Source organism: Cryptomeria japonica, chromosome 9 (genome assembly GCF_030272615.1).
Source record: "Cryptomeria japonica chromosome 9, Sugi_1.0, whole genome shotgun sequence".
Classification (NCBI taxonomy): domain Eukaryota; kingdom Viridiplantae; phylum Streptophyta; class Pinopsida; order Cupressales; family Cupressaceae; genus Cryptomeria; species Cryptomeria japonica.
This window is the reverse complement of record NC_081413.1, coordinates 608,624,479-608,641,124: the sequence shown is the minus strand read 5'-3', so window position 1 is coordinate 608,641,124 and position 16,646 is coordinate 608,624,479. Positions and strand designations below refer to the sequence as shown.

At 37.7% G+C, this 16,646-nt stretch overlaps 1 protein-coding gene across 2 annotated transcripts in view; it reads left to right on the top strand.

Moving 5' to 3' along the window:
- Positions 1 to 14,155, top strand: part of LOC131039626 (DNA repair RAD52-like protein 2, chloroplastic) — a 40,362-nt gene extending 26,207 nt beyond the window's left edge. The window contains exons 3-4 of one of the 2 annotated variants that reach the window (XM_057972448.2): positions 2,959 to 3,053; positions 13,664 to 14,155. In XM_057972448.2, coding sequence (XP_057828431.1) covers positions 2,959 to 3,053; positions 13,664 to 13,810 — 242 coding nt within the window. In that variant the 3' untranslated portion in view covers positions 13,811 to 14,155. Of the gene's footprint in view, positions 1 to 2,958; positions 3,054 to 3,139; positions 3,891 to 13,663 lie in introns of those variants that run through there. The other variant, XM_057972514.2, reaches the window with a different exon arrangement.
- Positions 14,156 to 16,646: the final 2,491 nt, after the last annotated feature.

Here is a 16,646-nt window from a genome sequence, read left to right as displayed (position 1 = left end):
TTTATTGCTTCTCTTATGCAATGTGAAGGTTGTTGTGTTTGCAGATTGTTGTTCCTGGGTGGTTACACCAACATCATCGAGTATTACCTTCCACGTCAGAAATGGAGTATTCATTGGTGTCATCGTTGATCACTGCGGAAGGACTAATAGAGAGATCTAATAGTATTTGTTGGGTAGTGCCTAAGACCAGCAAGGCCAAGCAAGGCACTCCCTCTAGAATCAAACATTACATTCAAGGCCAACATAAAGAACTTCGATGATTCCATGTAGCTCTTATTGAAGAGAGACATGAGGGTTTTGATCCAATTTCATTTTAATTTTACTTTAATGAGTTATTCTATTAAATATGGCTTCTATTTGCAATTAAATATTGTCTAGTCTTTGCTATGAGATTTTCTTTCATCATCTTGAAGAGGTTAATTCCAATGTTTAAGTGAAGCCTTGTTCCAAACTATAAGTGTTACTTCTGATCAATAATTTATTTTGATCCTACTTCATATATCATCCATCCTGATCACTTTTGCAATTGAGAGAGATGGAGATTATATTAATTCTCAAAAATGACTAAATTAGATCAGTGGAACTTAAAAGTGCACTCAGTCAAAATAGAAAAAGGCTAGGATAAAACAATCCTAGAATCTAAGAAACAACTAAAAGTAAAACATTAAAACAACATAAACATAAATAGAGAGGGAAACTAAAGCAATCAAATCCTTAATAATATGAGTGAAATCATTGGTGCAAATAGCACTGTACAAGAAATACCCCTCAATGGAGCAATTGATGAAGATATGTAATCGTGAAAAATTAGGGTTTCCACTACTAGATGTAGTAAAACCCTTGATTTTTGCTTAGCGACCACTACATTAAAGAGGGGTGAATCCAACAGATCTAGCCTCAAATCAACAAGGACAGGGCTGAGAATTTTGATTAGATACATTGGTTGGATTTGATTCCCTCTTTTTAAGTTGAATTGTGAAAATGCTGAAATTAGGGTAAATGTGTTGAAATTGAAGCAATTATGCATAAATAGTGAGCTACAGTCGTCGGACAGGGCCATGAACTTGGATTTGAGCAATATGTGAATGTTCGGATCTGTTCCCAAAGGGTCATCCTGAATTGTTGGGACTAGAATGCCCGTCGCTCTAGTCCTCCACACTTTTCACCGTCCAAAGGGAAACCTATTCGTTTTTGTGAATTATTTCAATCCTGAAAGTTACAGCTTCGCACCTGTTCCTGCGCACAGTAGAGAAGGGAAAATGCTTGGGAATAGTGGTTTGCCTAAGTCAAAACCCAGTTTAGGAATTAACCTTGAATGAATAAATGCAAATACTGAAATAAATGATGGAAAGGTATACCTCAGATCTGCAATTGTTGATGATGCCTTGCTTCATGAATGTAATCACATATGTTGTATGAAATGTCATAGACATGAAAAAACCGTAATCGCACACGCATGCTTGCATATGAATGATGTAATTTTGCTCCACAATGGTTGAATGAAGAAATATGCAGCCTTGAAGATCTTTGAAAATGCTTGATGAACACTTCACAGATGCTTTATGTTGAATGTAGATGAATACTTATGATGCTTGGAGATATGAAATTAGGTTGATCAGATGTCTTTATATAGGGGTATCTAGGTCATTTACCAATTAGGCCGACCTCCAACAGTCATGCAGAGCCACAAAGTTGAATTCCCACCAAAGAGATAAGGCCCTTCTCCCATTTCAAAATAGGGAGCAACTAAGAGGGACCAGAGCACTAGCACCCTGGTCCTTCTTAGTTAGGGACCATCATTAAGCCCCAGGGAGAAGGATATCCCTCTAGGAAATCAATTGGTGGGTGTACATAGCATCAAAATTGGAGTTAAGGCACTGAACGAATCTGGGTAGGAGATGAGGGGGAGACACATCATGAGGTGTAAATTGGCCCGATGACAATTTACGACGCTACAAGATCAAAGATGGAAACAAAGGTTGGAAAGAAACACTATTCCACATCTGTAGCGAAGCTTGGAGCAAAAGAACTGATGGTATCATCATCCTCCGTTATAAGGGGGCCAATGTAGGAGTTAATAGCATGATGTTGTTATAACATGAACTATTAAGAAACTGATGTCAACCTAATTCAAATATTTGCAAGTGCAATTGCATGCTTAAATAATTCTTGTATTTCTACGTCACCCCTTTAAAGAATTTTTCCATTTTAGGAGGGATACTTGAAAGTTGAATGACCAGCAGAATCTAACCTCATTAGTTATCCAGTTGTACAGGTAGTTGTAAGGACAATCTTCACTGCATTTCCTAGTTCATAGACACATATAAAGAGAGGCCAGGAGTTTTCCTGCTTATTGAAAATTGATAACATCCTCATGTGGACCAGTGAGTGTGATTTGAAATGTTGATGATGAAATCTTGTACACAGTTCTTCCAAGCTTTATTCTTGAACCTAATAGACTGTGAAAAACTTATTATGATCATTTAATGATAACATGCTAAAAGCCTACCATATTTTTGGTGTCAAATAATTGTAAGTTCTGAGAAAAGGATTAGTCAGTTCCCACTTTGAATATTGAATCTTGAAAGTTGAATTCTTAGTGAAGTGTACAATATTCAAGAAAAATATTTAACGATATATAATTCACAATCTTGTGAAACTTCCTGGGTACCATTAAATTTCTGAATAAATTAGCTAAAAATTCACCATTATTCGTGAGGGCTAAATCTGAATGAACTGTTGGAAAACAGTATCATCCCAGGAATGTCAATAGCCAAAAGTCAGAATTGTTTCAAGAAGCTCGAATACTTCTTTTAATGAATTAGGTTTATCATTTTCCATACAATCAATCTATGAGCTTGAAGCATTATCTATTTATTAATAGTGTTGTTGTCAATGTAATATAGCATCCATACCAAAAATAATTGATAGGAATATGCAATGGTGATGTCCATGCAGGTTGGTGTGGTGAACTCCGCAATGTCACATTTTCTGCTGATGGGAGGACTGTCTCAGTAGTATATCGTGTCACAATTCGTGGATCTGATGGAGAGGTATGTTGCTTATTCTTCTCATCATTGTTCCTTGGTTGATTGCATACCACAAAAATTTCCCACTAAGAATGTCTCTTCTTTTTCAGTGTTTCTTGAATGCTTGCTTCTTCTGGCTCTCCACTGGTTTAAAATCCAGGCTGCTTCTATATAAGAAGTGATTATGATTTTGACATTGATGAACATTTTCCTGACACCAAGTTTTTAAGGAGAGTAACCTGGTCCTGTGTAATTAGTAATATACCAATCTTGTTTGTTTTAAGGAAGCCAATAAAAAATATGTCAAGGCCATGGGAGATAATAGAAGGGGTATTGACTATATTTTATTCCCTTGTCTGTCTAGGTGTTTGTGTGCTTTTTATTTTCACTAAGTCCACCTTGTGTGTTATGCCGTGAAAGCTTATTGTTAGCAGAAAATTTATAATGAATATTTGTCTCTTTTCAGCATTGATTTTTTTGTCAGAATAATCAACTTTGGTTGCAAAACAACAGAGGAAGTTGTGAACTTTTCTGCACACAAAATAGGCAGAAATTATGTAAATATTTTAGAAACATTATTTTTCCAGGTTTGGTATACAACCAAAGTTATGCTTAGCAATTAACCTTCTGATGTGAAGAGAAACAAAAGGCTCTCCTTTCTTATGAACTCTAGGCAGAAGAGGGGCCATTGCATATTCTACAGGCAAAAAAAACTCCTACCATGTGAGCATTGAAAATATTCACATGTTTTGGTTGTGGAAATGGTTCGTTTCCTGAAATCTAGGAATTTGGCCATATGTTTGAAAACTCAAAAATGTATGAAACTTTTCAAATTCTTTCATTGAATATATATCTGCGCTTGACTGTATTAGGTATTTGTGTTCCTTAACAAAAAGAAGTATAATGCAAAATTGATGAGAAGGCATTTAGAATGACAGTTTTTATGCGATGACTAAGTTTACAATAAAATTGTAAGATATTTGGGATGTGGAATATTAGGTCTTCAAATAGGGCTTATAATTTCTCAATGTATGGAATGCTGCTTCTTTAGTAGCCTTGAGAGATATTTGTGTCTTTTTAGCATTGATTTTTTTTTCAGAATAATCAACTTTGGTTGCAAAACAATAGAGAAATTTCTGAATTCTTCTGCACACAACAATAGGCAGATTTTGTAAATATTTTAGAACATAATTTTTCCAGGGTCGACATACAACCAAAGTTATGCTTAGCAAACAAAAGGCTCTCCTTTCTTATGAACTCTAGGCAAAAAAGGGGCCATTGCATATTCTCTAGAGGCAAAAAATCTCCTAAGTCCTAACATGTAAGCCCTTGAAAATGTTTCACATCTTTTGGTCATGAAGATGGTTCTTTTCCCAAAATATAGAAATTTGGCCATGTGTTTGAATAATAAAAAGCGCATGAATTTTTTTAAAATTCATTCATTTAAAATATATCAATGCTAGACTGTATCTAGGTATTTGTGTTCTTAACAAAAAAGCAATATAATGCAAAATTGATGAGAAGGCATTTAGCACGATAGTTTTGTGCGGAGTGACTAAGTTTACAAGCAAATTGTACGACATGTGGGATGTGGAAAATCAGGTTTTGAAATAGGGCTTATAATTTCTCAGTGTATGGAATGCTTCTTATCGTTTTTTGGTCTGGGGTTTTTGTAATTCATTATTTATGTCACTAGCTAAATTTATTATTGGCATTTTCCAGAGCAAACAAATGATCCAATTCATTAGTGTATAGGTTTATATACATGCAATGACGGTGAACATAGTGCTCTAAATGGCACTTACGGGTTTAACAAATGAAAACAAACATTCTAAATAATTCTAACAAACCAACAACTCTATAGTTAGATTGATGGAATAGCCAACATTCCCCCCCCTTATTACATCATTGTTTTAAAGTACTAATAAGAGAATCCTAAAGACTTTCAAACTTCACACGTGCAAGAGGCTTGGTGAAGATATCAGCATGTTGTTCCTATGTAGAGTAGAACTGAAGTTGAATGTTGTTTTGTTGAACATGTGCTCGTATGAAGTGACAATCAACTTCAATATGCTTGGTCCGTTCATGAAACGCTGGATTACGAACAAGCTTGAGAACACTTTGATTGTCACAATAGAGAACTGTAGGCTGATTTTAAGGTATACCCAATCCTTCCAATATGCGACGTAGCCAAACTACTTCACAAGCTACTGCACGATATTCTGCTTCTGTTGAAGAACGAGCAACTGTAGCTTGCTTCTTACTTCCCTAAGAAATAGGTCCTGAACCGAGGAAGAAAACAAATCCAAATGTGGATTTCCTATCATCAATTGAACTTGCATAATCAACATCTGTATACCCTGTCAAGGAAAACTAGTCACTTCTTTTATATTCCAAACCATGATCCATTGTACCATGTATGTACCTCAAGACCCTTTTTGCTGCTAGCCAATGAGATGTCATTGGTTCTTGCATGAATCGTGAAAGATAATTAACAGCAAAACTGATATCTGGTCTAGTACATGTCAGGTAAATCAAACCTCCAATCATTTGTTGATAGAGAGTTGCATTCACTTGAGGAGATGAATCAGAAACAGACAACTGCAAACCTAATTCCATAGGTGTAGACAGGTTTGGAATCCATCATTCTGAATTTCTCAAGTAGTGTCTTAGCATATTTTCTCTGACACAAAGATATGGTGATTTGTTTGCCACACTTCTAAGCCTAGACAATAGTGCAGTTGCCCGAGATCAGTCATATCAAAAGCCTTCTTGAGATCATTTTTGGTTGACTCAACCATCTCTTCTGAGCTGCTTGTGATGACCAAGTCATCAACATACACATTAATGATTACAATATCACCCCCTTGATCCTTGAGGTAGAGATTTGGATCACATGGATGCCTAATGAACCCATATTTTAGCAAATGCTCATCAAATTTTATATACCAGGCTTTAGGAGCCTATTTGAGACCATATAGAGACTTGACAAGTTTGCACACCTTTTCTTCTTTACCAGGTGCAATATATCCCTCTGGTTGGGTCATATAGACCTCTTCCCTAAGGTCTCCATTAAGAAAGGCGCTTTTTACATCCATTTGGTATAATTTCCAACCAAATTGGGCAGCTAAAGCAAAAATCATTCTAATGGTTTTTATCTTTGCAGTGGGAGCGAAGGTTTCCTCATAGTCTATACCTTCTTTCTAAGCATAGCCCTTAGCTATGAGTCTAGCCTTATGTTTATCTTTACTACCATCTTCTTTATACTTAGTTTAAAAAATCCATTTACAACCAATTGCTTTCTTACCAGGTGGTAGATCAACAAGCTCCCAAGTGTTGTTTTTCATCAGAGATTGATACTCTGCATCCGTAGCCTCTTTCCAAGGCTTTGATTCAAGTGCCTCTTGAACAGTAGATGGCTCAAAATTTTCAACAACTGAAGTCATTAGTGCAAAGTTTACCTCACTGCGAGTCATGTTGGGAGTCCTCGGACCTGAAGTAGAAGTGTCTGGAACTCCATCTAGCTTTGCATCTCGAATGGTACTAGTATACCATTTTGGCAATGGGTTTGCAACATTGATGGGTGGTGATTGACTATCAACATTCCCATCATTTTTACCATCCATATTGAATGTCGGAGCACTATCTTCAGTAGGTGAAATTGTACGAGGAGAACTTACATCATTCTTCTCATCAAAGATTACATCCCTACTAATATATATCTTCTTTGTATTAGGATCCATAAGTTGATACACCTTAGACTCACTGCTATAACCAAGAAGAATACATAGATTTTTTATCAAGCTTCTTTCTTTTTTGTTTAGGAATGCGCATATAGGCAATGCATCCAAAACACGAAGATGTGAGATAGAAGGCTTCACCCCTGTCCATGCTTCTTTTGGAGTGATGCCATCAAGGGCTTTGGTTGGAGCACGATTCAGAAGATAAACTGCAGTGTGTACAGCTTCAGCCCAATATGCACGCTCTAGTTGTGAATCTTTCAACATACTGCACACCATCTCCACAATGATGCGATTTCTCCATTCTACAACACCATTTTGTTGGGGTGTGTATGCTGCAGTTAGTTGACGTCAAATGCCATTTTCCTTCAGATATGTGGAGAATTTGGTGCTGGTGTATTCCCCCCCTCGATCTGATCGGAGGGCACGAATACAGTGATTCGTATCTTTCTCCACCTAAGTACGAAACTCTTTGAAATAAGAAAGAGCTTCATCTTTGTGCTGCAAACAAAATACCCACATTTTCCTTGTATGATCATCAACAAAAAGCTGAAAGTACTTGTATCCATTGTGACTAGGTGGCATGGGACCGCATATATCGGTATGCACCAGCTGCAAAGGTTGGCTTGCACGATGCTCACTAGGATAGAAAGGTGCTCTATGTTGTTTTCCAACAATACAGCTAGAATAAACAACATTCAACTTCTCAAGTGAAGGAAGCCCTTTGACCATGTGATTCTTATAAAGTTTCAACAAATAACTAGTGCTTAAGTGACCGAATCTATGATGCCAAAGCATGGAAAGATCATTGTCCTTAGTCACTAAGGCTTGATTATGAACAATGGTATCAAGCCTAAACATTCTACCAACCTCAGTAGCACTAGCAACAACCTTATCATTTTTAGCCTTATCTATGATAAGACAGACCTTTTTATCCTTAGTTGAATCAAATACAACCCTAAGGTTATGATCAAGAATTTAAGTAACAAAAAGAAGATTTTTGGTAAGTCCTGGCACATACAGAACATTAGTAACCCTACAACGATTAATACCAAACTTCAAAGAGATGTCACCAATACCTTTGATGGCATGAGTGGTATCATCTTCAAGAGTTACCGTACCGTGATGGGGTTTCAATGTGTGAAACCACTCCTTCTGTCCAGTCATATGCTTTGTCACACCTGAATCCACATACCATATAGAGGTGGATTGTGAACCATCTTCTGAAGTGTGGGCTGACAGCACATATTCTTTGTCTGGAGAATCATCTGCTTCAGCAACATTGTTGTGTTGCTTTTGTTTGTTCTTTTGCTCCCATTGTGGTTTGCCGCTTTGAAAGGGCTTCTTTGAAATGAAAGATTTTAATGACGTCCATGAGACTGATCAGTCTATGGGACTGAGGATAGCATTCTTAATTAATCTTCAGAGTCTTTTCCTTGTCCAATCTTCTACTATTGATTTTGACTAGGAGGCTAGCGGTCTGATTAATTCTATCTTCTTCAAATAACTGATGCATGTTGTCAACCTTTAATCCATTTTCATACTGAGTGCAAATGTCCTCATAAGCCGCACACTCCATGATGAAGTGCCATTCTGTTTCTACAACCCCTTTATCGCAGAATATGCAAGTTCTTTCCTCCCATGCTTCTTTAGGTAACTTCCACCTACCGGTCTCGCATCTAAGGTGGTGTGACCCAATTCTCAGATGTGCTATTAGCATCCGCGCTTTACCTTTAATAACACCTAAATATGTTTGTTGGATTAAACTCTTTGATGTAGTATGCTTTTTTCCTCCCAACTTGCTTTGTCCACATGGTAATACAAAAAAATTTCCTCCCAACTTGCTTTTTATTTCACGGTTGGTGTTAGGACACTCATGCAAATCAATGTTCCACTTGTTCATCCAATTGTTGTTCTGCTTCATCTAGGTTTTCTTCCTCCGATTTAGCATGAGTGTCCTTTGTTGGATTAAACTCTTTGATGTAGTATGCTTTTTTCCTCCCAACTTGCTTTGTCCACATGGTAATACAACATTTTTCAATAACATAACTTTTTATTTCACGGTTGGTGTTAGGACACTCATGCAAATCAATGTTCCACTTGTTCATCCAATTGTTGTTCTGCTTCATCCAGGTTTTCTTCCTCCGATTTAGCATCTCTTCCACAACCATTTTAGGCCAGTGATGCTTATCCATGTTCACAACTTTCTTTAAATAACATATCAATCGGGTTATAGCCGAGGCTTCCAAAGGAAAAGTACCGGCTTCAACTAACAAAATGTCATACAGGATCGTGTTTTAACTTTGAGATTGCTTGTTATTAAATGCTTCTGGATTCTTTCTAGTTGCCTCCAATTGTAGTTTGACATGCTGCTACCCCATACTTCACAACCATAGAGAACAACCGGTGTGACTAGAAGACCAAAAAGGGTTTTCTTGGTTTTCCAATCCCAAAGTTTCGCTTTTCTGCACCTATTTTGAAGTATGAGGCTTTCCAACCTTCTTGTATCCTTTTTGTCCTAAAGTCTCCCAACTGAGCTTGTAGTGAAAGTCGATCCCAAGGTACTTGTATTCTTTTACTATTTCCAATGGGCTGCCTTCAAAAAGAAAGGTAACTTGTTTGTCTTTTCTTTTTAATGAGAAAATCATGATTTTGGTCTTGGATATGTTCACGTGCATCCCAACCTCTTGACAAAAGTCTTCTAAAGCTTTCAAATGTTCTCTTAACCCATGAGCTATTTTTGAAATTAGGATAAAATCATCATCATACAAAAGGATGTGATTTGTTGGAAGATCCTTTGTTGAAGGAGTTGTACCAACAATTCTTCACATCATGTCCAACTCTGTCACAAATTGGACACTTCTTCTGAGGTTTGGATGAATGGCCAGATTTGGGTGGTCCACCAAATTGCTTCATAGGCTTCTTGCCTTTATGATGAGTAGTCATGGCATGATCCTCCTCCTCATGTCCGTGCCTTAGAGATTCTTCTTTTTGAAGTAGATTCACCAACTTTTCAAAAGTGGGTGTTGTCTCAGACTCTCAATGACATGCAAAGTTGTCACAAAGACTTTATATCTAGGAGGCAGTGCCCATAGAACAATAGGCACCAAAAATGCATCATCAACTGTTTCTCCCAATGCTTGTAGGGAGGCTCTCAACTCTGCAATCCTCTTGAGAAAGGATTCTAATTGTTCTCCATTCTTCATCTTTAGGCTATGTAGTTGACTCTGCAAATTCAAGATTTGATTCTAATTCTTTGCCTCATACACCATTTTTAGCTTGTCCCATGCATCTTTGGCTGTGGAAAAATCGCGGATGAAGGGCTGGACATCATCAGACACACTGAATAAGATGATCAATTTTGCCTTTTTATCGGCTTGATCAAATTTCTTCTTCTCATTAGCGTCTGTTGTATGGCGGGTGGTGGTTCCATTGACCACATCCCAAACTTCTTCAAACTTGAGTTAAGTCTTAAGTTTGGTTTTCCATGCAGAATAGTTATTTTCGTGTAGTAGCTGAGAATCTGGAAGAAGAAACTTTGGAGAACTACTTACCATGTTCATGTTGTTAGAGAAAAATATCACCCCCCTTGAAAGAATTGAACATTACACAATTTTCTTTTTAAAGAGAGACTTATAATTAAATTTCCTTAAATCTAATAATATCGTTGACAAGGTCCTATTTTCCCAAGTAGCATATAGACCTTATGCCAAAAGATAAAACCTTTGCCAAAAGTGAGCATGCCAACTTAATTATTGACAAAAACAAAATAGAGTAAAATGGAGCACCCTAGAGACTTCAAAATGCTCAGACCTTTTGAGAGAATAGAAAGAACCTTCTTGTGTAAAGGAACACCTCCAACACAATCTTGTTCTAGAGTTAAGTTGGGCTCACAAACAAGAGATGGAGCATCTAAATCACATTGATGTCTGGATGCTTTTTTTAACTATGAAGCCATCTATAACATTTGCCGCCTTTCACCATTAGATTCACGTGGCTTGTTGTGCAGGTCTGCGACTTGCAATCTACAACAAGAGACGGGCTTGGTAATAATGAGAATCTGGCGTAGACACCGGTTCTTACCAAATCCAAATCTTGATCTAAAGACCGCTCACATGAAAATCGCCAATGCACAAGAACTCTGTGATAAATGATTAGCAGTTTCCTCTATGTGGTAGATATCTAGCTAGGCACCATCAAAGACAACGCCTACACTCAGCCGGAGTTGAATACATCAGCATTAGTCAATAGCTTGCAAGAATGCGAGATCAACCTCCTTGTAATAGAGGATATGACCCGATCTGCCAAGACGTAGAACACATCACAATGGCTCTGAAGACTCTACAATCACCAAAAATGTATCATCGCACAGATTGCACAGGATTGACTTTAACAAAATAATATATTGCTTGGCAATAATAAAATCTCATGAGATTTGTATGGAAAGCACCAATGATCACAGGCATAGAGGAATGGAAGCTCTCTCAGCAGCATTGACGACCAAGGCGGGTTGAAGAGCACGGGATAACCAAATGCCTCTGATAGATCGAGGCTATGAACTCGACTTCAAGCTCTAATAGCTTGGAACTTTCAACCCCAAGACACTGGAGATTGTGTGCAAATCATTAGACACTAGAAACCTTGAGGACTACCAATCTTCTCCAGCACATCCCCCTATCTCTAGCTCTGATACCATATTGGCATTTTGCAGAGCAATCGAATGATCCAATTCATTAGTGTATAGGTTTATATCAGTGTTCCACGGGGACGTGTCCCCCCCCTTTTTGGCCACGTCTCCCTGAGGGGGACATCTCCGGGACGGGGGCGCGACACCCCCCACTGTCCCGCCACCACCACCCAATCGCCGTTGGAGACGTCTCCTTGGGAGACATCTGGGCGTCTCCCTGTCCTTCGAGAGACGTGCAGACGTCTCCTTGGGAGACATCTGGGCGTCTCCCCATCCTTCGAGAGACGTGCAGATGTCTCTCGAGGGACAGGGAGACGCCCAGACGTCTCCCGTCGCCCCCACGTATATGCAATGTTTAAAATTAAAAAAATTTTAAAAAGTGACTTTTTGGGGGGTTAAGGGGTAACCCTAATTGGACGTGGGCCAATAGAAAAATAACACCCGACGCCTTTAGAAAATAATAAAAGTATTTTTGGCCCTTGACCCCAACTTGGGGGTGTTGCCCACAAACCCCCATTGAAAAATATAGGGGGAAACCGCGTCGATAGAAGTAGGGAAAATTTAACCTCTGAGTCTGATTAGGCTCCATATAACAACACAATTAGCATTGAAGAAATCTTGGTATTTAGATTTACTAATTTAGTATTTCAAATTTCCTATAGTCTCATTTGAAATGTAATTCTTATACTGTAATACTGTCATACATCTTTTCAAAACTAGTTTTTCAAGTACTATATGTATATGTATAACTATACCAACACCCCCACCCCGCCACCCCCCCGCCGTCCCCAAACTTAGGCCCTTGGTCCCCCTGTCCCGGAAACGCGTCCCCCCGTCCCCAATGCCCGTGGAACACTGGTTTATATACATGCAATGATGGTGAACAGAGTGCTCTAAATGGCACTTACGGGTTTAACAAATGAAAACAAACATTCTAAATAATTCTACCAAACCAACAACTCTACGGTTAGAATGATGGAATAGCCAACATTTATTTTGTAGCATTTGATAATAGTTTTTGGTCCAAGCTTTGGTAATGATCTAAGCATTTTTAATATGAACAGAATCTTAATATTTAAGTTGAGTCTTAGGAGCTCTGGGTGTCACTTCAGTTCAATCCTCCTTCAGAACTTTTGATTTATGTTTCTCATGACTTTTCTATGAATGTGGGACTTCAATTTAGTTAACTTGTCATCGTTGGAGAACTAATAATAGCTGTGTTCAACATATTATGTGTTGTTATTGAGCAGAATTATCTTGGAGCAAAGTATGCATCCTATGTTAAGGTTGCATCAGATTTTGCAAACCTACTGGTACATATGTCATATACAGAGCATAAATGTCACTGTTGGATGCAATCTCATTACAGGCTTCATATTTTTCTCTGTTCTGTACCCCTATGTTTTTGGTTCATAGACCCTTCTTTTGTTTGAGTCAATGAATTAGTCTATTTTTTAGCTGCAAGGTTATGGGGTAGGCATCATGGTAGGACCCAAAATAAACATTAAAAAAATTTAATGAGGACCAGTTACTGGGAGGCATGGGATGTGGGGATGGGTATGGGGATGCCATATCAAATCAGGGTGCAGGAGCAAATGAATAAGGGTGTGGCTGTATTATATAAATGACCTTAAGATGTGGGGAGAGGGACTAGAGTTTCCTGGGTTCGTTGTAGGAATTTCTTTTGCTTTGATGGTGACCTAACATTAAAAAAAATTCATATGTAGGATAGATTACTTGGAGACGAGATAAATGGGATGGGAATACCATTTTGATTCAGGTCGCAGGAGCAAATAAATAAGAGTGTGGCTGTGTTATACATATAGTGACCGGGAGAGGTGGGGACAAGGACTAGAGTTTCCTGGTGATAATGTATGAATGTCATTTACTTTTGTGACTGTAAACTGGTCTGAGATTATTCTTCCAGTGCAAACATTGCAATTCAAGGCTGAAATGAGATGGGTTCCTGGAAGCAGATATTGACATTCTACATTGAAAACGGATTTTATTTAAATGAAGTATTTTCACTCTTTAAAAAGAGAAACAGTGACTTATTTTTGTTGTAATTTTGATATGGGGTAGATGAAGATTCAGATTATTAACATGTTTAGCATCCTTGAATGGGAAGTTACTCCCCTCAAAAATTTTCCTTTATTCTCTTTCACTTTTTTATTCTTCAATGTCACTGACAGTTTCTAATATTACAGGCATACCGGGAGGCATCAGGAACTGTATCCCTGGATGATGATAAATTTGAAGACCCTGTGCAAGTGGCAGAGGCATTGTCATTTCAAAGAGCATGTGCTCGATTTGGCCTTGGCTTGTATTTGTACCATGAAGATGATACACTGTAAAAGTACTATGAACCTTAGAAAGCCACCAATTTTCATGTTGGATTTGAATTGCTAACTCTGGTCTCGAGCAATCTGGTCTTAGGAGTCCTAGTTTAGAATTTAAGCTCAAGGTAATAACTCATGGCATTTCTTGCAATAGGCAGGTAGTATAGAGTCAAATACAAGAAAAATATAAGAGAATATTGTATAATTTGATTAATTTCTTTTCATTTGAATCAGAGAGTCCATGCCTCCTTTAGCTGGCAATCTCTTGCTAGCTTGTGTAGTTTGAAATGCCACTAAATTCAGTTCTTCATTTGTAAGAAACATGAGGCCTTAATTTTTTAGCGATGTTGTTAGAAATAATTTCCAAATTGTGTACCTTAACTCAAATTACAAGGCTGGTCCATGAGAATGGGTTTTGAAGATTCACAAATGGCATTAAGTTTCACAATTTTGGTCTTAGTCTGCACTTTTTGCGCTTCCTCTCAGTTGATTATATAATTTTCTGTATATTTAATGTATCTTCTAATAACAAGACAGACATTATAATTATTGGAGATATCCAATGATAAGGAATCTTCTCTTAATTTTAGAATCTTGGAGTCCAGTGTTCTTTCTGCCAGCTAGACTTGTGCCTTGAATTGATCCCACCAATGTCTGTTAGGTACCGAGTTCGTATACGATATCTCAGAAAAACATGGTGTATAAAATCTTCTTATTGAATCAACTAAAAGCGAGTGAAAGAAGAGGATTGTCTTACAGATTTGTGCCATAATTGGAAAGAATTTATTCAAAATCACTTTCTTAAAATATTGATATACCTAGATTTGATTTTGAGCTTGTGATGCTGATGGCTCAAATGCTTGCAGCCATTTTTAAGTACATCCTTGTTCAAACGTTGACCAACAGGTAGGCTTTGTAAGCTGCCACCATAGTTCACCATGCCGAGTTGTGTGATATTGTGGTGGCCCCATCCAGAATGAATGCAGCCCTACCGACTGGCGGAATTCTCCAACCACAATTCAGAGAATTGGGGTGTGTTTCTACACAAAAACTTTCCCTTCTGCACATGGTAGAAGTCTAATTCTCAGTTCTGCATTCCCAGCAAAAGGGTTTCTAGACAGGAAGCAATTTGCCTTGCTACTGAACTAAATTACAAAGATTTGTCTTTGTCCCACTTGTTTTTGCACAGGGGAAAAGATATTTAATATTACAAGGGGCGAAACCCACAAGCTTTTCGTTTTTAATTTTAGACAAAAGGAAAACAGCAATTAGGTGGAGTCTGCAGTTAGTTTACAAAACTACTACCCATATGATTGATAATATAATTCCAAGTACAACCAGCAGCTAACACAGACCAAAAACATAGCTTCGATAGAAAAAATGGGGGTTATTAAGAGGAGGACAATTAATCTAGCTGTCTCACGGAATAAACAAAAACATCAACCATTGCACATAGCGATCATAATACAAAATTTCCAGAAATCAGGCATTATTAAAAATGATTTAGCTGCAGCAGAATAGCCACCATCTGCACTCCAATGCGATGCATGTCGACCTCCCCTGGACATGATGGACCATCTGTAGTCTAGATGAAAGTGATGGGGAGTTGCTCAATGGTAGGGCTGAAGCACTATTTATGGTCTTGTAATCACTTTCTCTTTTCTAGTTCGCTTCCTGATGATGGATCATGGAGCATGATCCGAAATGTTGATGGAAACATCTAACACAGTCAAATCCAGAAATCATCAAACTAAACTATCATGGACTGTAGAAACATCATGCATTTAAGTGATGGTGAATTCAAATATACTATTTAGGGTCCTCTGTTCTTGGATTAGAAGTGATGATAGGGCAGAGGTACTTCTTTTAGACTTCTAGTCTTGGATTCAAATAAAACGGGGAATTTCTTCATGACGGTAGAACTAATCATGATCTTTGTAGTTCTGGATTAAAATGATCCAGAATTCCTCAATAATTGGGCAGGCATTATACTCTTCCATGTGACTCAGCTGAACTGGACAAAATTTCAAAATGCTTATATGCAAGTTAACAACTTGTTACTTCTCAAACTAAATCTACAGTTTTGCTAGCGTAAAATCAAATTCCTAGATTAATGCTATCCTTCCCTTGCGCTGAAGATGATATTGAGAACCCATATTTTACCACATAGTTTCCTTCCACACCTTGAATATCATACTTTTTTCTATCATTGTCAGCTACTCTGTCAAATTCTCTCTACAGTGCTTGTAATTAAAATCTGTATGCAGGTGGGTGTGTAGGGCCTCTCTAATTTGCCATTACAGAGGTGCAAAATGCTATATAAATTCTCACAATTTGAAGAGGCACCAGTATTATATTAAACTTCAAAAACCTTGTGTGACCGGGCATTGGGGCACCATGGTATTGTATTGAAATTGTTACAGCAAAATGTTTAAAACATCTGATTTACTGTAGTCCTTGGAAACTGACCCTAACCATCCTTTAAGTTGGATTGTATATTGAGAAGTTGGGGGCGCTGATCATCAACTTGCATAGGAAAAGAATTGATTTGCTGAAGTCAGTTTGATTGGGCAGGCTGTCCCATAGGCTATCCTTAGCCTCGTGGACGTTAAAATTGTCTTCTTCTTTTTCTTCTACACTTCCCATATGATATGGTGTATTTTCAATGTCAAGAATGCTCATGGATGCTAATGGAACAAGGCTATTGGTAAATGGATACTTTAAAATTAAAATATGTAAGGATATTGAAATTGTAAAAAATAAGGATGCAAATTTAATAATTATCTTAAATTAAGAGTTAAAATATTTTTTAAACCTTTTTGTAGTGAAGAAGATTTGAGCTTAGCACCAT